Source organism: Leguminivora glycinivorella, chromosome 23, assembly GCF_023078275.1.
Source record: "Leguminivora glycinivorella isolate SPB_JAAS2020 chromosome 23, LegGlyc_1.1, whole genome shotgun sequence".
Lineage (NCBI taxonomy): Eukaryota > Metazoa > Arthropoda > Insecta > Lepidoptera > Tortricidae > Leguminivora > Leguminivora glycinivorella.
In genome coordinates, this window is record NC_062993.1 from 9,887,608 (window position 1) to 9,910,460 (window position 22,853).

The 22,853-nt window shown below is 35.2% G+C and overlaps 2 protein-coding genes across 2 annotated transcripts; one reads left to right on the forward strand and one right to left on the reverse strand.

The window, feature by feature from the left end:
* Positions 1–9,706: 9,706 nt before the first annotated feature.
* Positions 9,707–10,936, reverse strand: LOC125238352 (ER membrane protein complex subunit 6). Its single transcript, XM_048145652.1, has 2 exons — positions 10,732–10,936; positions 9,707–10,106 (listed from the first exon to the last, which is right to left on the reverse strand). The coding sequence occupies exons 1-2, from the start codon at positions 10,862–10,864 to the stop codon at positions 9,898–9,900; spliced, it is 342 nt and encodes a 113-aa protein (XP_048001609.1). The 5' UTR covers positions 10,865–10,936; the 3' UTR covers positions 9,707–9,897.
* A 367-nt stretch (positions 10,937–11,303) lies between these two features.
* LOC125238255 (repetitive organellar protein-like) lies at positions 11,304–22,257 on the forward strand. The gene is made up of 5 exons (XM_048145529.1): positions 11,304–11,801; positions 11,930–13,052; positions 15,578–15,720; positions 16,215–20,594; positions 20,671–22,257. Exons 2-5 carry the CDS (start codon positions 12,932–12,934, stop codon positions 20,713–20,715), a joined length of 4,689 nt encoding a protein of 1,562 aa, XP_048001486.1. The 5' UTR covers positions 11,304–11,801; positions 11,930–12,931; the 3' UTR covers positions 20,716–22,257.
* The last annotated feature ends 596 nt before the right edge of the window (positions 22,258–22,853 follow it).

Consider the following 22,853-nt stretch of genomic DNA (forward strand, 5'->3'; position numbering starts at 1 on the left):
GTTTAATAAAATAATTTATTTTTCTACGTAATCTCCTTCCAAGTCTACACACTTGGACCATCGTTTCTCCAGACTACGAATTCCTTTAAAAAAAAATCTTTTTCTTGACCCTCCAAAAATGCCTCCACAGCGGCCATTACCTCGCCATCATTCAAAAATTTGCTGCCTCTAAGATCTTCCTTCAGCCGTGGAAAGAGATAAAAGTCGCTGGGGGCTAGGTCTGGCGAATATGGGGGGTGTTCCAGCAATTCGAACCCTGAATCACGGATGGCAGCCATCGCAACACCGGCCTTGTGGGGCGGTGCGTTGTCCTGGTGAAACAGGATGCCAGCTCGAAGTTTACCCCGCCGCTTTTCTTTGATTGCCTCTCTCAATCTGCGTATTTGGTCAGCGTAGTAGGAGCCCGTAATAGTGGTTCCCTTTTCCAGGTATTCGATCATTATGACTCCTCAGCATCCCAAAACACTGAAGCCATGACCTTACCAGCGGAGCTTGCTACCTTGAATTTCTTCGGTGTAGGGGACGACGCTCGCTTCCAGGTCATGGATTGCTGTTTGGTCTCAGGATCGAAATGATGGATCCAAGACTCGTCCATGGTTACAAACCGACGCAAAAATGTTTCGGGATCAGTTTGAAATTTTTCAAGATTAGACTTCGAAATCTCACAACGTATTTTCTTTTGTTCAGCCGTTAACATTCTAGGCACCCAACGAGCGGAGACTTTTTTCATATGTAATTCATCAGTTAAGATTCTTTGAATGCTGCCATACGAGATGCCTGTGAGCTCAACTAGATGCCTGATAGTCATCCTTCTATCTGTTAAAACGAGATCATTAATTTTTTTACGTTTTCTCCAGTAAGGGCGACAGATGGACGGCCTTCGCGGTGTTCATCTTGAGTGGATGTTCTTCCCAAGTTAAACTCCTTTGACCAGCGTGCCACTGTAGAATACGGCGGAGCGGACTCCCCAGTGTTCCCACTAATTCAGCGTATATATCTTTAGTACACATTTTTTTCAAACAGAAGTATTTAATAACCGCTCTCACCTCAGTTTTCTCCATTTTTGCGATATTGTTCCGACTGCTCGTGAAAAAACAAATGCAACTCTCTGACAGATACATATTTTTTATTTTTATTTTTTTTTATTTACTAAGGAGTCTTTGTGGACAGTAACGGCATACCTATTTATTTTAATCCGATGCAAAAAGTATTCAGTTATCATTACTTTTGGATCACCCCTCGTACTAGGAGTGACAGATTTGACTTTAGAGAAATGCATAAACATGAGCAGAGCGGCAGAAACAACTAAGGCTCAGATGGTATCTATAAAGAACAAAAGCGAAGTTGCTAGGGTAGAGATCGGAACAGGACAGAAGAGACCAAGTAGACCAATGAAAAAGGAGCACTATAGTGAGAAACGGCAGCCCTCGAGGAGCAGAGAGAGAAAACCGAGTCAAGCAAACCACACCAACTCTAGAAGACCCTGTGGCAAATGTGGAAGACAGCATGGCTATGCAAAGTGCCCAGCGTTTAATAAGAAGTGTGTCAAGTGTGGCAAATACAACCATTTTGCAGCCATGTGTCTTAACAAAACTTGTGGTTCTGTAAGTAAAAGAGATTGGTACATGAAATTAAAGCTAAATGATGTAGAAACTATTTTTAAAATTGATACAGGTGCACAAGTTGACTTAATAAATTTGGATATTGCTCGTAGATTAAATTTGACTGTGAGTAGACCCGAGGATGAACTTACAAATTTTGATGGTTCCACAATAAAAATAGAAGGAAAATGTAAAGGTACAATTAAATATAAAGATAAAGAAAGTCACACAACTTTGTATGTTGCAAATTGTTGTAGAACAGGAGTCTTAAGCTATTATACTGGAGTGAAACTGGGAATTGTAATACCTGTAGAAAGTGTAGAGATAGGTAATGAAAATGTAAAGAGTATTGTGCAAAAATATAATAATTTGTTTTCAGGTCTAGGTGAACTTCCATATGAATATAAAATTAAATTACAAGACAATAATGTACCGATAGCTGAGCGACCCCGGAAAATACCATTTAAATTAGAAGAAAAAGTGAAATCTGAGTTGGACAAACTGGAGCAGGCAGGTGTCATAAGGAAAGTTACCGAGCCAACGGAATGGGTAAATTCAATGGTAGTTACTAAAAAACCTTGTGGAAATATTAGAATTTGCTTAGATCCTCAGAATTTAAATAAATATATAATTAGAGAACGGTATAAAATGAGCACTTTTGAGGAATTAGTAGCCAAAATGCCTTCTGCTAAATACTTTAGTGTTTTAGATGCATCAAAAGGATTTTATATGGTGAAATTAAGTGAGGACAGTCAATTATATACAACATTTAATGCTGGTAACTTTGGTAGATATTGCTACAAACGCTTACCCTTCGGTTTGAACTCGGCCCCTGAAGTATTCAGTAAATATTTTGCAGACATCTTTAAAGACATTAATGGAGTAGAACAGTATGTTGATGAGCTTATAGTATGGGGGGAAACACTTGAACAACATAATGAAAGATTAAAAATGGTGTTAGAAAAAGCAGAAAAATCAGGTGTCAAATTTAATAAAGATAAATGTCAATTTGGGGTAACAGAAGTAAAATATGTAGGACATATTTTGAGTGGTGATGGTATAAGACCTGATCCAGAGAAAGTTAGAGCTATTGTAAGTATGGAAGAGCCTAATAGTAAAAAACAATTGCAAACAATATTAGGAATTGTCACATATGTAGCAAAGTTTGTACCTAATCTGTCAGATGTAACTTTTTCATTGAGAGAACTACTTAAAAAAGATTCTGAGTTTATATGGGGTGAAAAACAGAAGAATGATTTTGAGAAACTAAAACAAGTGTTAACTTCACAACCGGTTTTAAAATACTTTGATATTGATTCTCCGATAACTTTATCAGTGGACAGTAGTAGTACAGGACTAGGCGCAGTCTTACTTCAGAATAATTCACCGGTAGCATATGCATCTAAAGCTTTAACTGACACACAGAGATCATGGGCTCAAATCGAAAAAGAACTCCTAGCCGTGGTATATGGATGTCATAAATTTCATCAGTATATTTATGGTAGACATGTACATGTAGAGTCAGATCATAAACCGTTAGAATATATTTTTAAAAAACCAATGAATGAGACTCCATTGAGGTTACAAAGGCTAAGACTTCAATTACAAGGATATGACATAGAAATTAAATATAGACCGGGTAAAGAACTTTTAGTGGCGGATGCTTTATCTAGGTCTTATGTAAATGACACCATTTGTAACAAAGAACTTGATGAAAAGGTAGAATTACATGTATGTTTAGTGAAACAAGGCATAAATTTAAGTAATGAAACATGGGATAAATTAAAAATAGAAACGCAAAAAGATCAGGATTTATGTTTATTAATAAAGTACATACAAACTTCATGGCCAACATCTAAAGAAATTCCTTTACAATTAAAATACTATCATTCAATAAAAGATGATCTATATATTTCAGATGGATTAATTTTCAAAAATACTGCAGTTCTTGTACCTAAGACATTGAGAAAGGAAATGCTTAAAAAGATTCATTACAGTCACCTAGGTATTGAGAAATGTAAAAATAGAATCAGAGGTTTGTTATTTTGGCCATTTATGATAAAAGAGTTAGAGGATTTAATTCAAAATTGTGATTTGTGTTTAAAATACCAGAAAAACCATTCCCATGAGCCACTTATGTTAAGAGAGTTGAGTAATAAACCTTGGGACATAGTAGGAGCTGATATGTTTTTCATGAATAATAAGATTTACATGTTAATTGCAGACTATTTAACTAAATATGTAGAGCTTGTAGAGTTAAAAGACCAGTGTTCAGAGTGTCATATAAAAGCATTAAAGAGTGTATTTTCCCGTTGGGGCATACCCAAAATATTGTATACTGACGATGGTTCCCAATATAGAAGTTGGCAATTTAAAGAATTTTGTAGAGAATGGGAATTTAAACATGTAGCTTCTTCTCCTTATTATGCAAGGTCTAATGGATTTATTGAAAGACAAATACAGTCTATAAAAAAGATGTTTAAAAAATGTACAGAGGAAAAGAAAGATATTTACTTGGCCTTATTAGAATATAGAAATATGCCTATTGATCAAGAGTTAGAATCTCCTAATGAGTTGCTTATTGGAAGACAAGTAACATCTTTCTTACCTACTAAGGATAAATATAAAAAAGTTGATTACAATAATGTGAAACAGAAAGTTGAGAAAAGGAGAGAAAAATATAAGTACTATCATGATAGGAAAAATAGAGGGAAAATTAATAATTTCAGTAGAGGACAAAATGTATATTTTCATGATAAAAATTATAATAAAAAACTTAAGGGACAGATTATTTCTGAAGAAGATCAGTTTAGAAACTATATGATAGACACAGGAGACTCTATAATTAGAAGAAATAGGTTCCATGTGTTTAAAGGGTCACCTGGTGAAAAACATAGATATAGAAAACATGTAACTTTTAGAATCAAGGAGAATGAGAATATGTTAAACAATGTGAATGATAATAATGTAAATGAACCTGTAATAGTTAATGAGAACTTAGGTAATGCTGATGTGATTGTTGATAATAATTGTAACATAAATAATCTTATACTTTTAAACGAGCAATTCTTGTATATTTATTTATTTATTTATTTATTTATTTATATATTTATTTATTTACACTGACGATCTCGGAAACCGCTCTAACGATTTCGCAGAAATTTGTTATGTGGGGGTTTTTGGGGGTGAAAAATCGGTCTAACTTATCCTTAGGTCCCGGAAAACGCGAATTTTCGAGTTTTCATGCGTTTTTCTTCGCGCGCCATCTCGTGTGCAGTAGTTGTACTGTTAAGACAGAATTCTTTCGGTCGATGTAAGTACTATTTATTGCAAACACTAGATGGCGACACAGGTCAAGGCTAAAACGAATAGAAAATACACTATTTGAGTTTTTGTGGCGAAATGCGCGCCATCTCGTGTGGAGTAGTTGTGTTGTTAAGGATGAGAATTCTTTCGCTCGATGTAGGTACTATTCATTTTTGAACTAGATGGCGACACATGTCAAGGATACGAAACAGAACCGAGCGAAGCTCGGTTGCCCAGATATTAACTATAATGAGGTCAAGTCACGCTCAGGAAGAGTTATTAAAAAACCTAACTATTTGAGTGACTATGAACCTTAAGAAATTTGCATACCTACTTCAGGTGTTTTAGAATACTTATTTTTAGTTAATGTAAAGAAAGAGGGATGTCAGATGTGATCATCTGTTATGATGTTGTAGATCTGTTACAAATATGATTATCTGTGGCATGAGGTGCGGAGGCTCTCTTGCATCTTGGACTCAGCATGATGGCTGACTTACTATGTAATTATTTCTAATAATACAAATAAAACAAAGTACATAAACTACCAAGTGTTTAATTACGATATATACAATCGTAATGGCCGCTGTACACACATGGCCAACAGTTCCACCAACCCCCTTGGCCATGTGTGTAGAGGGCTACTTGGCCGTAAGTTGGCAGTTGGCGCTTGCGCTTGCCGGCCAACCGATTCGTGTCGGTTTTTTGTCCACACATCAAAGGATCTTGGCGCCAATGGCCAACTGCGTTTACACGTTGGCGCTTCATTCAGTTGGTCGTCAGCCGTCAGAGAGGACAGTAGTGATATATTTACGAAAATAATAAGTTTATCTATGCCAATAATAGTGTAGATTTTAGGAAATAAAATAACCTTGCAAATGTTTAATGTATTTCCTAAAAAAGATAAATGTTCTTATCAGAATATTCAAAAAATTGTTAATATTGCAAATAATTTAATTTTACTACGGGGTTATTATTTTTTAATATTTTTTTTCTGACAACGTCTATGACCAAGAATTTCCTAGATTTTTTCATTACACGTCCATCTTTCATGAAGAGCCAATGCCAAGTGATTGGTTCGCCAATGTGTAAACAGCGGCTCTTATCTTGGCCAAGGGGTTTCACAAAGGGCTGGTGGAACCGTTGGCCATGTGTGTACAGGGGCCATAACAAATGTGATAAAAATGGTTTTCATGCAAACTTGTTAAACTTATTATCAAATTGCCCAACAATCACGTAGCAGTATCATAATGTGATAAAAATGGTGTTCATGCAAACTTGTTAAACTTATTAGGTATCAAATTGCCCAACAATCACGTAGCAGTATCATAATGCCCGGGCAATGTGATAAAAAATAACGTTTAGAAAAACCTGTTATAGTTATTTGTTATACAAGAGTGCAAAGTTGTATTTTAACGCCGAGTGTGGAATTGAAAAACGAGCAAGCGAAAGGATTCTATAGTTGAACCACGAGCGAAGCGAGTGGTTCGAGAATAGAATCCTGAGCTTGCGAGTTTTTCAACACACGAGAAGTAAAATACATTTGCACTCGTGTGTAACACAAAACTTTTCCCCTCACTATAGCGAGGAAAGAACAACGCAAAAAAACGCGTTTATCACTACTTCCAGTACTTCCACATGTGGTAAAACATCTTCATCACTAGATTAACCCACTTTTATCAATTTTAAAGCAGAAAATTTGCATTTATTCAAGGTCAAATTACTTTATCCACTAGTGGATAAAATGCGTTTTTACCCGCTGGTATTAAAAGACAAAACACGTGTTTCCGAGCTAGTGAGGGGAAAAACTTATTATCAAATTGCCCAACGATTACGTAGCAGTATCATAATGACCGGGTAATGTGATAAAAAATGGCGTTCATGCAAACTTGTTAAACTTATTATCAATTTGCCCAACGATCACGTAGCATTATCATAATGACCGGGCAATGTGATAAAAAATGGCGTCTAGACAATGATTAATCACTTTGCCCAATACAGCTAGGCATTATTCATAATGTCCGGGCATTATACATAATGCCCTTATTAATCACTTGGTCCATAACATATATACAGTATGTAAACCAACGAAAACCATTTACTGAAGCCTGTTAATATTTAAGTTACACAGAGCAACTTTTACTATGGGACCAACACCCAAAACGCGAAATAAAAATTTACTCTCCCATAGGAAATACTTACTATAAAATAAAACTACCTATGAAACTGTCAGAAGATATTTTCGTGATCTCGGGGTTTATCCCATAGTAAAAGTTTCTCAGTATCACCTGGACATTTACGGGTTACAGTAAATGGTTTTCGTTAGTTTACATACTGTATATATATATATATATATATAATTTATATAGGTATATGAGTACCTATGTATTATATAACCTATCGTTATTTATGTAAAAATAGTATGTAATTGTATGTACGTTAATATATTATATGTCTAAACTTTTGATTGATATTTCAAAATCGGTCTCTTAATGCACCGCCTACAATCTTCTCTGCTTTGCCCAAAGGTTGACTTGTAGAGAATGCCTCGTGGCATTAAGTTCGCCTTTTGTACATTAAGTTGTTCTTTTGTGCAATAAAGTTTAAATAAATAAATACCTGCCTGTGTGGTGACGGGTTAAGAATTTCACCACACCCTTTCTTCCCGTGGGAGGCTGGCAACCTGTCACTGCAATGTCACAGTTTCGGTTTCTTTCAACCCCTTATTTGCCAAGAGTGGCACTGAAACGAGTAGTTTCATGTGCTCTGCCTACCCCTTCATGGGACACAGGCGTGATTATATGTATGTATGTATAAATAAATAAATCTTCAAGAAAATCGGCCTAAATACAAAATATTCCGCCTAATGTTATACATGTTGACCCGTGCGATGAGTTGGCATAGTTTTGTCCGACTAAATCAACACAGGGTGTTTGCCTTCCACTGACCTCTACTTCTTTCAGCTAGTCAAGCTAGGCAGAAAATAGGTTAACCTTACACTTTGGGATCATCCACATATTACGTCACACCAAATTTCAGGTTTTTGGACCCCTCCCCCCCCCCTATGTCACGCTTTTTTGTATTCCTTTAACAGGGCTTGTCACATTTAGTATGACCCCCCCCCCCCTCCCCCTTACACTGTGACGTAATATATAGACTATACCACACACATACAGAGTACCTATCTGCATTCCCACTTGGTAAAAGGGGGGGGGGGTATCATTTCTTGTAGAGTCGAAACTTCGAGGAGGGTTATCTGTACTGAAAAAACATAGTACGATACACGTGCGAAAAGGAAATTCGTAACTTGTGTCGAATTTAAAACTGGAAGAGTTTCGGTTGAGTTTTAGTTTTTCGCCACTCGTTTGGAACTTCCTCTTTTCTGCACTTGTATCGTTATGTAAGTACCTACTTTTTTTCAATGTCTTTAACCCTTAAATGCATAGTGATGTATATAAGCATCATGCATTTTTGACTCTATTGACAGCATGTCAAAATTCAAATTTGAATAAATCTTTGTCAAGGTCATGCATTTAAGGATTAACAACAAAAAAAAGTGTTAAGTAACAAATGATCTACAATTAGTAATTTTATTTCACAGAAATCGCGAAGCGTCTGGTTGAGGTAACTGGTGACCGAAGAGCTGGCGACTTCCCCGCACAACATATCAGCATTGCGATACGGCGAGGAAATGTCGCCAGTATCCTTGGTACAATACCTCAAGGGCCTATTTTAGACATTAGCTAGCTTTTAAGTTTAGTCTTAGTTTCTTATATAATTATGTAAATATGTTCATGTAAATAAAGTTATTTAATCGAAAAAAAAAGTAATTTTATATAACTCTTATATTCATCAAGTTACATAATTCTTAAACTAAGTTTCTTTGATTCAAATCGTATTTATTACATTCATGAAAGTACCTGTCAGTAAATTCATAAAAGTCTTAAAAATTAGCTTAGACTTTTAATAGTTTTTCTGACTGTACTTATCCACATGTTTTTTCACGTAGGCTGTTTTTCAAGAGTTGAACTAAAATATCATTGTTCTGATTTCATTGTGTACTTAAACACAAAAATAAAGTAAATATTTAAAACTCGCCCATCACCTAATCAAACAAAAATTTGACAATCAGAAACTGAAGATATTTTGTTGTAAATGCGTTTAACTAGGGTTAACTCAACTATTTAACTAAAATAACATAAGGTAACAAAGACCTAGAAGATTTAATTAAAATACCAATGTATAAATTAAAACTTACATAAATAGTTTCAATACATTAAATTGATACACAAATAATATTACAAAAGAATGTAGTACTTTAAAAATAGGTTTGAATATATGGTTTAGATTGCTATAATATTTATTGCTTCTTTGCAAATTTTCAGCTGATAGAAGAAACAAAAAAATATGCCTCATGTAATCTAGACAGACTATATTTCCACACTCATATCTACACCTCATTTTATAAGAATGTTTTTATAATGCAAAATTATTTTTGATGCATGGTATATTTATATTAAAAACTACTGTCTTGTCTGGCAACCTCAACTTTGATTAAATGTGATTTCACCTTTATCCTTTTAGAACACTGTTTTCAATTATTATTTTTTATTTTAACTTTAGGACTATGTGTTCAATTAGCTTGAATATCAACATATCGTCACTACTTTTAAAAAATCTCGTATCTCACGCTGTTCCTCAAAGTTAAAACGCAGTAAGCCTATATGCATTCCATACATACTACAAATTTCTTTTCATTGACAGACGAAGATACAAATTTTTTTAAAAGTAGTGACAATATTATTATTATGTTTTTTTTATGGTCTGAAATCAATGGCCAACTGAAATGCTACTTTAATAAATAATTGAACTTGAACTTTTTATGCTGACTTTACAGGGTCGAAGTTATGTGTAGTGCAGTATCACAAATCTTTGTTTGATTTTATTTGTTTAATACACCGAATCTTGTCTCCTATCTTAACATTATACTTCATTAATAAACATGAACCATCCCATAAATAAAGGTCCAGAACAGTACGTAAGTGCACAGGGATGCGAAGAAGCTGTTCGTAAGCAGCGCCTGCCGGGAGATGTGGTACTTGTGCCAGCTGGGGCCCGTCTTCACCATGAACATGACGAAGAGGACCACTACGGAGAGCACGTAGAACATGAAACCGTAGAGGCTGGTCAGCCCGAGGACTCCTGGAATGGATAACGGTTAATGATTAATGGAAGAAATTATTTTTAAAAATATTAATGCATTTATTTAAGAAAAATGGTTATTTATTTCAATGTTTAACATTTTTTTGAAATATCTATTATATGTTAGGCAAATAAGTTTCAAAATAATTTTAAAAATAATTTACCAAGTACATGTATAGTATCTCAAAATGAACTAGAAAGAGAGATTAGGGTAAACCTTTAAGTGTTTTGATTACCATAATCACTATTCAATTATTCATTAATTTCGTTATATTAAATCACATAACGTTGTAGCTGAGAATATTGGAAAACTGCCTCAAATTAGCGTTATTTCAGACAAGGTGCGACATTTCGTCACTACTTTTAAAAATCTCGTATCTCACGCGGTTCCTCAAAGTTAAAACGCAGTAAGTCTATATGCATTCCATACATACTTACTACAATTTTCTTTTCATTGACAGACGAAGATACAAGTTTTTTTTTAAAGTAGTGACGATTTGCTTTCAGCATTTCAGAATTAATGTTAAAGGTCATGTAAACGAACAAAATTATAAAAGTGCGACTTTTTATATAACTTATAATCATTCAGGGTGCGTGAGAAATGCGCTAGTTCATTAAACATTACCCGCTGTAGAGCCCGAAAGGGCAGCCATCGAAGTTCTGCAATACTCAATAACAGCACCATTATTCCTGAGCGCTGCTTCACTGTACGCTATGGGCTCCGGTTTGATATCCTTCGTTTTTACAACAGTAGCCATTGTAAATATTTTTCAATTTCTTAGTTATATTAACATTAACGAAATACAGACTCGCTATCTCGCTATCAACCAATTTGGCAACTAATCGACTCAGAAATGTCAAAAATGTCAAAACTGACATTGACATTGACAGCAACGGAACATGACGTCGTCAAAAGACAATTTATTCCGGTAGCAGGGAAACACGCAAGCAATATTAATAATAAATGTTTCTGGACTTCCACTTCCCTAAAACCTTATAAATATGTCTTTAATATATAGTTGATGCTTCTCAATATACAAAATTAATTACTTTTATATTATATTCATTACAACGGTGTTTTTGAAAAACAAATGTCATTTCATTACAAGTCGACATTGTAGCGGTCTTAAATAGTTTAAAAAGAAATTTTAGCACGCTCACTCACACATGCGTTCTACACTATAGAAACGACAAAATCTGACTCACACTAATAAAACGTTTCCATGTTGGTTTTCGCGGTACTGGAGCGTCGTTGAACTTATTTTCATTTAAAATCTGTGTATTTACCATTATTTTTCTGTTTTTTTGTGCATATATTGAAGAAGTGTGTTTTTTGTGTCTATAAATATTATCATTACTTATTCGGCAATGGCTTTTCATCGTTAACAGGCCTGTGAATATATCATGGCGTGTCTGGGCCTAGTGCACTAGGCTGATTCTCGTAACAAAATAGGACTTTGCACATATCATATCGGGACGTTCTATTTTCTGGTTATTTTTTCAGTATCAGTGTTACAGGTAGGTTCAATTGTGATATTTAGAATAATCCTACGATTTTGTGTTGTTTAGCAAAAAAGGAAATTAAGTTTTTCGATGTACTCAGTTTGATAATGTACCAGACAGACCGCCTATCACCCATTTTGTCTCAGTGCTTATTACGTCCGCTGGTCGTTGAATTGGCACAATAACGCCTCGGTAAGTGTTTAAGAGCTGGTCTTATTCATGATATGCTCGTATTTATGGCTTAAGCGATTTAATTTGTGCAAATATTGAATAACCTATTTTTCGGAAATGTGAACTTCATTTTATTTCTTTTGTTTCAGTGTGCCAACCTAGCTATAGTTTGACTATTGCTACTCGACTGCCGTGATTTGTCGTTATATCACTCAATTTCATATTCCCCTAATCCATGATCAGCAGATATTGTGAAATACGAAAATTTTACATAATATATGTGAAAGTTTAAACAGCATTTTAAATGAGTGTGTTGAGCGCCTGAATTGATTTACAATGGATGAATCTGAGGAGAATATTAGTACTGACGATATCAATAATGATGACAGTCCTATGTCTGTCAAAATAAAACCCAAGAAAAGGTCACAGGTTGAGCGGGAACTTGAAACTAACTTGACAGCCCGAGTGACATCTCCTGCCACCGGTGAAGGTTCTAACACTAGCAGGTATGGCCGGGCCCGTAGACTGAAGACTACAGAAACAGATGCAGAGAAAATCATAAAGCCATTAAAAGTTGATGTTTCAAAGCAACCGCAGGCATATAAGATGCATGCATCCAATTCACCAATAAAAACAGAATCTCCTAAAAGAACTATATCAGTGGGTTCCAGCATTGAAGATCAGATAGAAAACATTTATAATGAGAACATATCTTTAAGCCGTTTTGGGTCTGAAGAGAAAGCAAAATCTCAATCCCCTGCCAAGAAGTTCAGCAAAGTTTACATCCGGAAAGATCTGATTCAAAACCGGACACAGATAATGTTGTTTTGATAAAGAATTTATTTTCGCCAAACAAATCAAGTTCTCATTTGAACAATATCCTGGAAAGGTCATCTGAGAAATACTCTTTAAACGGGCATGGAAAGGCTTTGAATGGTTTTCCGGATACTTCTTCAGTTGTTAAAACATTAGATTTTGATGGTAAAAAGAAAAACAAACCGGTTACTCCTGCACAGCCAAGTAAAAAAGAAGTCAAAATAACTAAAGAAGAAGTCAAAATAACTAAAAAAGAAGAGAAAATACCTAAAGATGGAAAAGAGAAGTCTAAAGAAGTTAAAGAAAAGGCGGTATCTAAGAATGAGTTGTTTGAGATGGAGGCGACTTGTGAGTACCAAGTCGGAGACTTGGCTTGGGCGAGGGTTGGCACATACCCATTTTGGCCTTGCATTGTCACTAGGGAGCCTTTTAGTGACACCTTTGTTAAGAAAAAATGTAAGTCACATTTTTATTACTATACTAAATGTTGTTTTATTGATCTTTTAACTTATCAAATACCTACATTTTGAACTGTTGTCACTGGTAACTAACTCCAATAATTGATAATTATATAACATCATATTATAACTACCATTATTTGTTCTCAATTTCAAATTTATAAAAAGTGTTTTTTTATTTACAATATTTATACTGGCAAATAAATTCATACTCACCTCTTTCGCCACCAATTTGACATTGGTAAGACTTTTAATACTAAATCACATTATCATGGAATGTACCTACATGTAATGAAATCTTTATGACCATTTTCTAATAAATAAAATAAATAAATATTGGGGACACCTTACACAAATCAACTTAGCCCCAAACTAAGCAAAGCTTGTACTATGGATGCTGAGCGACAATATACTTACTTAAATAGATAAATACATACATAGAAAACATACATGACTCAGGAACAAATATCTTTGCTCATCACACAAATAAATGCCCTTATCGAGATTCGAACCCAGGACCGTGGCTCAGCAGGCAGGGTCACTACCGTCTGAGCCAGACCAGTTGTCTGTGGTCGAATAATCCCTACAACCGCTCTTTCAAATATATTGGATGTGCTTCTAGTTAAAATTCAAAATTATAGAATAGTTTCCAAAAAACATCCAAAATTTTACATAATGGCTTTGTCAAAAAATTAAAACTTAGGAGGCCATCATTTAATGCAATCATAGGAGTGGTAAAAATGTATACCAGCCTTTATACTTACGGCCCGGGCACAACATTGGTCTAAGTGCAACAGCGGTGAGCGGCGGCCATACATTGAAGCAAGACACAGCAATGGGACTTTACACTTGCATGTATGGCTGCTGTTCACCGCTTTCGCGCTTAGACCAATGTCATAGCCAGGCTGTTATGCTATATGGACTGAGCTGGAACGAGGCCAAGGCAGTGGCTCAAGATAGAAAGGTGTGGAAGGATTTTGTGGAGGCCCTGTGAACCTATGGGGTGCCTTAGGAAATTCAACAACAACATACTTATGCCGATATTTTTTTTTTTTTTAATACTACGTCGGGACAGCCTGCAACTCAAACAGTGTCACATGCGCGTTGCCACCCCATTAGAAACACAGACATGACAGAAATGTTTCAATTATTCTTTATCTAAAGGAAATAGCATTGTCACTACACTGTATACATAATTACTTGAAGGAGTTATGTAATGTTAAGGTTATTTAAATGTATGTAAATATTGATTGCACATAGAATGGGCATTTTATATAAAAAAGTTAATCAACATAGATAATTGAGTTCAACCTTATGTGTATGAAAATAGATTCAATTTGCATCTCACCCTTAAATGCATAGTGATGTACATATATTTATTTATTTATCTTTACGCACAACAAAATAAGGTACAAATGGCGGACTTAATGCCTCAAGGCATATATGTAGATGCATCTTGTGTTTTTAACTCTATTGACAGCATGTAAAAATTCAAATTTGAATAAATCTATCAAGCTCATGCATTTAGGTAAAATAGCATTATTGAGCTTATTGAGAGGTTAGGTTTTGCTACAAAGACTAGTTCAATAGCTAAATATTATAATTACACTAGCCTTTGCCCGCGGCTTCGCTCGCGTTAGAAAGAGACAAAAAGTAGCCTATGTCACTCTCCATCCCTTCAACTATCTCCACTTAAAAAATCACGTCAATTTGTCGCTCCGTTTTGCCGTGAAAGACGGACAAACAAACATACACACACTTTCCCATTTATAATATTAGTATGGATGTACTAATATTTAGACAAATTTCTGTTGCATAATAAAGTTGGTTTGGCCAACATATACCCAGTAATTTTATGAACAGAAAACCCATATGGAGCATATTCCCAAACTCCTAGCTACAAATAATTTATAAGGAAAATGTGTATTCGAATGATATTTCATGTCCTAACTCAAAAAAAGGCACAAGTCTCATGCAACATGTATCTAAAAAGGCATAAGTGTTATGTGGAACTTCCACCATTTTACACCTGAGCTACCGGAGGATTGTACCAGTTATATACCCTTTTACACAAATGCCACAATGCCCTTCAAATCAAGGGTGAACAGGCATCTGGGCGCGCTCACTCCATCGTAGGCCACGTTTTTGCCTTTGACTAGTCTGTGGCCAAGAGTAAGCCCATTTATAATTAAAAAATAATAATTCATCTATCCCTGCTCATGTTGCTCATGTCCAGAAGCAGAGATCAAATAGAAATACACCAAAATCAGGCTACCATTTTTTAAGAAAAGACCATGATACTGTTTTCTATTTTTTTTTCTAAAGAAAGAATGAAAATATTTATTTATCCACACACCTCAACATAAACAGTAAGAACAAACAATAAAAAAATAAACAGACTTATGTGTGTCAGCAAAAAGGATAAAACTCAGCATTGTGCTCCAGCATGGCTGCTGCAGCGCTGATTTTCAGCTTGCTCCTTGTAATATTTGTGTTTCTAATATATTGTAATAAATATTTCAGTGTTCGGCCGCGTAGAACGCTCGGTCATCCACGTGACGTTTTTCGGCGACAACGGCCGTCGTGGGTGGATTGTAGACAACATGCTACGGAAGTACCATGGCAAGACAGAGTTCGAGGCCTGCCGCAGCAAGTTCACACCAGAGGTACTTGTTTTTTTTACTACTTAGCTACACTGGCCGCACACGCGACTATTCTGTCTAGAAGACTCCCGCGACCGTGATGTTGGAATTAGGCAGCAGCGCTCACCGTCCAGTACTAACACGTCGCCATCAAATATATCTGAGCGGCCAAGGTACTCCCAAATATCTGAACACGTCTGTATTGTCAAGGCGTTAAGTGTCTGTTTCCATATTTTTGGATTTAGGCTGAACAAAAAATACTGGAAGAGCCTCACGAAGGAGGGACTCGTAATAATTAAAAAAAAATGTTTGCTAAAATGAATTAGAAATCGGCTTGCACCTACATAATTGATGTCTTGAATCTTTGCTTACTTTTTTGAAACACACCCTTATGTTCCCATCCATTAAGTTTTATGATAAAGTTTATTTTTGATTACAATTAATTTTATGATAAATGATAAGGTAATATGCTCTAAAAGCACTAATATTACTACATCAATTTTAAATTGTAATTTCAGTCAAAGAAGAAGGATCCACGCTTTTATGCCGCGCACTTTGTCTCAGAGAAGAAACTGCCATTATGGAATGTGTCAGTTGAAGAGGCGGAAACACTCATGAAAGAGCCCAAAAGACTCCGAATTGATGCCCTTTACGATATGCTCGAAAAGGCTAGAGCCGCCAAATCTACCCCCAGCAAACGCGATAAGGGAGGGAAGCTCACACGAACAGACAGCGACGTATCTTTAAGCGAAAGCTTATACGATACACTCTTCTCTGAAGATGACGGCAAACAAGATGATAGCCGCTCGAAAAGAGCAAGAAACAAGTCTTTGGACGTCTCCGAAGTTGTCACAGCTTGCCTAGACAATATGGCGGCTAAAAGTGGCATTATACAAATTCAGAGGCAGTCACACATGGACAGGTGGCTGCAAAAGGCTAAATCTAAGACGCCAGAAAAAATCCAACCTAAGTTACATGTCAAATTAGAAAGGGAAAAGAGAAAGGATAGATCCAAAAAGAAGAAAGAAGGTAGAAGAACGCATAAAGCGAGGAAGAATGAATCTCTCGGTTCTGATACAAATTTGCTTCCATATCAAAATGAACATGATTATAGTAGTGTTAATTTTGAAAACCATAATATCAATGACAGTTCGAATAAAAATACAGACTCTGCCAGTGGACTTGACAGTACATTAGATACTAGTACAACAGTTAGCGATATTGGTGTTACTGTAAAAATAGAAAGTCTTTCTAGCAGTATGGAAGACTTTAGTCAAGATGATATCATAACATCAATAGTGAACGACGACATTGTTATGACAGATTCAGTAAGTATTAGTAAAGATGATGAAAGTATAAATAGTGAAACGAATGCTAAAGACCATAGTAATAATAAAATAGAAAATAACTATGAACATAATCTGGGCACCAGTAACAAAGATAACAGTAAATGTGTAGAAATTAGAGAAGAACTTCCATTGACTAACTCAGATTTAACAAATGCCTTGCAACCTAGACGAAGTAAAAGAAAGAGACAAACCTTTGAAGGCTTAAACAATAGCATTACTGAAAACAAAGCTAAAGAACCTAAGTTAGATTTACAAAACCAAAAACCCTGTGAGGAAACTACTCCCATTGATGTATCTAGTATTAAAAATGAAGAAATCGAATTATTAAGTGCAAATGATTTCGAAAAAATGGAAATAGTGAATGATGAACCTACTGTCGAGAATATTGAGAAGGAAACACTTCAGGACGGCTCGGTTGAACTAACAGCCTCATTTCCTGATCGGACAGAAGACCCCAGTGAACATTTAAAGAACTATGTACATAATAAAGATCAATGTGAACAAGAAAGACTGCAGAACAGTGATTTAACTCCTGAAGTTCATAAAACACACACAGGGCCAGAAAATTGTGTTGATGAAACTGTTCCAACCACCAATGTTAAGGATATTTCTACTGTCAGGCGTTCTAGACGTTCAAAAGAAAAACAAAGAACTACGCAGACAAAAAGTCATGTGAAAGGAAACGAAACCGTTGGATCAGCTAACCTTACTGTAGGTCATGATGCTACACCTATACCTGTTGCTGACAATGCACTACTTAGTACAGAAACCATCGAAATAGAAAGTAATTTATCTGAAAATAATACTGCTGATTCAACTGAGCTTATACCATGTGATAATGATATGACTAAATCTGTGCTAGACAGTGTATCTGTGGATAACAAAGATCAATGCGAAAGTTCATATCAAGAACAAGAAGCACTGAAGCACAGTGAATTAACTTCTGAAGTTCATAAAACAACACACACAGAACCGAAAAAATGTGTTAAGGAAACTATACAGACCACCAATGACAAGGATATTTGCTCTGTCAGGCGTTCCAGACGTTCAAAAGAAAAACAAAAAGCCAAGCAGACAAGTCATGTAAAAGAAAACCAAACAGTGGAATCAACTGATCTTACTGTAAGTCATAATAGTACACCAATACCTGTGGTTAACGATGCACTACCAAGTTCAGAAAACACGAAAATAAAGAGTAATTTACTAATTGAATTAGTACCACAAATTGAAATATCTGAAAACAATAGTGCTGATTCAACGGAGCATATGCCACGTGATAGTAATATAACTAAATCTGTGATAGACAATGTACATTTAAATAACTCTGAACATAAGAAAGATGAAGGCGAAAGTGCCTATCAAGAACAAGAAGCACTGAAGAACAGTGAATTAACTTCTGAAGTTCATAAAACAACACACACAGAACCGGGAAAATGTGTTAAGGAAACTATACCAACCATCAATGATAAGGGCATTTCCACTGTCAGGCGTTCTAGACGTTCAAAAGAAAAACATAAAGCCATGCAGACAGAAAGTCGTGTAAAGGAAAAAGAAACAGTTGAATCAACTAACATTACTGTAGGACATGATAGCACACATGATAGCACAGCTGTTGTTGACAATGCACTACTTAGTCCTGAAAACACGGAAGTAGAAAGTAATTTACCAATGGAATTAGTATGTAACATTGAAATACCTGAAAACAATAGTACTGATTCAAATGAGCATATGCCATGTGATAGTAATATAACTAAATCTGTGATAGACGGTGAACATTCAATTAAAGCTGACCATAACAAAGATCAATGCGAGAATTCCTATCCTGAACAAGAAGCACTGCAAAACAGTGAATTAACTTCTGAAGTTAATAAAACAAGGCACATAGAACCGAAAAAGTGTGTTGAGGAAACTGTGCCAATCGTCACTTATAAAGATATTTCCACTCTCAGGCGTTCTAGACGTTCAAAAGAAAAAAATGAAACCAAGCAGACAAAGAGTCATGTAATAGAAAACGAAACGGTTGAATCAACTGACCTTACTGTAGGTCTTGATAGTACACGTGTTACCGTTGTTGATAATGTACTACTTCGTGTAGAAAACACGGAAATAGAAAGTAATTTACCAACCGAACTAGCATTTAAAATTGAAACATCTGAAAACAATAGTGCTGATTCAACTGAGCTTATATCATGTGATACAACTAAATCTGTGATAGACTTAAAACCACCTGATTCAGAAAACGCATCAAGAGAAAATAATGAACCATGTTCCACAAATATAGAAACAGAAATTTCTCAAAACAGCAAAGCTACATCAATGAAAATCTGTGGTAGTAAACCTGAAGATGGGGATAATAATAAATCTCTTAGTTCAGGGATCACGGTAACAGAGAGTGATTTGTCAACTGTTACACTAAATGACAAAGAAGCATCTCAAAATAGGAAACTTGAATCTACTGAGCCTATGCCGAGTAATAGTAAATCTGAACCTGTGGTTGTTATTGAACCTCTAAAATTTGGAAATACGATTTGCGCAAGTAATACATCAACTGTAACAAATTTGGAAGAAACATGCAAAAACATCAAACCTATATCTACAGAGCTACCACTGTTTGATACTAAATCTCAACCTGTGGTTGTAATTGAACCACTTAAATGTGTAAACATATCAACAGAATGTAACACACCGATGATTACAAAGTTAGAAACAGAAACATCACATAATAACAGACTTCAGTCAATGGAACTAATGGCATTTCATAAAAGTTCGAAACCCGTCGTTGTTATTGAACCACTTGACATGCAAGGTCTTGAAACACAATTCATAATCAAAGGGTCGAAACCAATGGTTACAAATAGGTCGTTAGATGGTATAAATAAAAAAGGTAACTATGAAGACAAATCAAAAACCACAAATTTATCACCAGATTCGGCTCAAAATAGTGTAAGTAATGTTTTAAAAGATGTCAACAATGGAACAGAAGTGGGTAGCACAGTCGATGTTATGTTACACAACGTGAATACCAAACCAAATACTAATGTGATATTCAAAACATCTGAAGATGTTTCTAAGAAGGCTTATCAAAAGACTGAAATAAGTTTCAATGACTGCGAGAGAATGGAAGTGGATACCGCACCGGAAACCAAAGAAATTGAAGCTCCCAAACAATCTTTTGTTGAAAAAGATGACGAAGTTCCTAAAAATAATATTCAGACCAATGTTGTCATTGGAGAAGAGACATACGTATTTGATAGGACATTATCACAAGATTATGATGAAATTGATGGGGACTGTTACGATGAATATAGTCACTTACCGGTTATCATTAATGAAGAAACTGAAAAGGCCATCTTAATTCAAAGTAATTTAGTTGGTAATGAAGAAAAATCATGTCCTATGACTTTTACAAATACTTCAAACAATAGTACTGAAAACATTTCATGTGTAAGTAATCATAGTGAGCCTGAAATTGTTAAAAACGATTCAGAGATTGAAGGTAATGTACAAAGTGATTCCAAAACAGTAGACCACAGTGTTCCTACAGGTGATGTAAGTAGTACAGTGAATGAAGAAAGTAATTCTAACGAAATCTCTCAAGACAATAATGACAAGTGTGTTTTTTTAGATCAAAGTTCAAACAAAGCAGATGCACAATCAGCTGACAGTGTAGAGAAAAAACCAAAGCCGAGGTTCAAATTAAATAGAAACAGAAATCGCTCAATAACATTGAACAAAGCTGATGCTGCATTGGAAAATTCAAAAATAATCATTGCAAAAGTAAATACAGAATCAGATCATCTAAAGCCAGCATCTGCTATTTCTAATCAGAATCAAATGTTTATTAGCAGTAAGGGAACAAAGAGTGACCCAGAATTTGTTAAATATATAGAGATTCGCCAAGATGCTCTATTGGATGAACAACCTGACTTAACTCAAGATGAAATTGTAACATATTTATATAAAAATTGGCTTTATGAAGAGGAGAAGAAATCAGATATGAAAAAGATGGATGACAATGAACAGGCTAGTTTAGTTCAAGGTTGTCAAGAATCAAAAGAGACGAAGAAAAATAAGAGAAAACATAAAGTTGAAAAAACAGCCAAATCGAAGAATAAAGACATAAGGGCTATGTTAGATAAACAGAAATCGTTACCTCGTCCTTCAAATCATCCAAGGGAACCTCTCAATGACAGCGATAACAGCATAACTTCTGACAAAGGTACTAATCAAGCACTAGAGGCAAATCGTAACTATGGTTTACAAACTGTTGGAAGTAGTAAGGATTCACAGACAGAAGCGCAAACATATGTCAAAGAAACAGGTTTAACCACTATCGTACGTCCTGGGCAGTCAAAAGACGATCACGATACAGTAAACGAATTAAAACAAAATGTGAAAGATACATGTGCAGTTAAAATAGATTCTACAAATACTGCCGTCAGTAAAGTGCCTACAAGTTCTAGACGTTTACGATTACGACTTTCAAAAGACAAACAGATAGTAAAAACAGACCCCAAAAAATCTGTTATAGAAACATCTGAAACGAGTCTAAATATCATTGAAATCCCTTTTACTAATTGTCTTGATCAGCAACAAAAAGAAGACACTAAAAAGGCATTGGATGATACAGAGTTTAAGAAATATTTAGAAATCCATCAAGATGCTTTATTAGATGAACAGCCTGATTTAACGCAGGATGAACTCGTTACTTATTTGTACAAAAAATGGCTTTACGAAGGTACTAACAAATCTGAAGTGAAGCAAATTGGTGACAACCAAGAAATAGATTTAGTCAATGGCCAAGCTAGTCCTAACAACAGTAAAACTGCAAATACTGAAAACCATGAACAATCAGATATGAAAGATGAACCAGATATCGTAGAATCATTAATCACTGACTCTGAAAAATGTGACTTGGAAATGCCACCATCGATTGACAGTGAAATTTTAGGCATAAAAGATGATTTTGAAGCTGAAGAGACAATCGCTACAAAACCAGTCATATCTACTTATTCTAACGACAGTGTAACGAAAAATAAACCCACAGTTTCAACAAAAGAAAAACAAGGCACAATGAAGGCAATGAATGAGCCAGAATTTATAAAATATCTAGAAATTCATCAAGATGCTTTATTAGATGAACAGCCCGATCTAACACAAGAGGAAATTGTTACTTATTTGTATCAAAATTGGCTCTATGAAGAAGGTAATAAATCTGAAATGAAAAAAATAGATGATAACGAGCAGTCTACTTTAGTTAAAGGCTTAAATCAGTTGCCAGCGCCACAGGTAAAGAAAATTAAGAAAAAATCCAAGGCTGAAAAAGCGTTGGCATCTAAAAACGTAGACATAAGAGAAATGTTGCATAAGGAAAGTTCAAAGTCATCTTCTGGGGATTCTAAAGTTTCAAATGAAAAAGGTACTAAAGAACTCAACAATCTTCCTGAGCAGGACGAAAATGGCATAAGTCATACTAAAGATGCCCAAATCGATATACTAAATATTATTATTGATTCCAAAACGGTTAGCAGGAAAGAAGCTATCAGCCTTACAGAAAATACATCGGAGCAAGTCGGAAATTGTGATAATATATTGACGACTATTAAAGCAACCAAGTGCCATGAGGAAATCTCTTCTATTGAAACTTTAGCAATCAAACTCCCAGAAGAACCTGGAAAATTAATACCTGCTAAAGAAAAGTCTCAAGAAGAAATTCCTGGTCATCAAGAAAGCAGTAAATCAGATCAGAATATAATAAATACTGAAAACAACAAGTCCGATAATATTGAAGACATGGAGTTTGGTCTA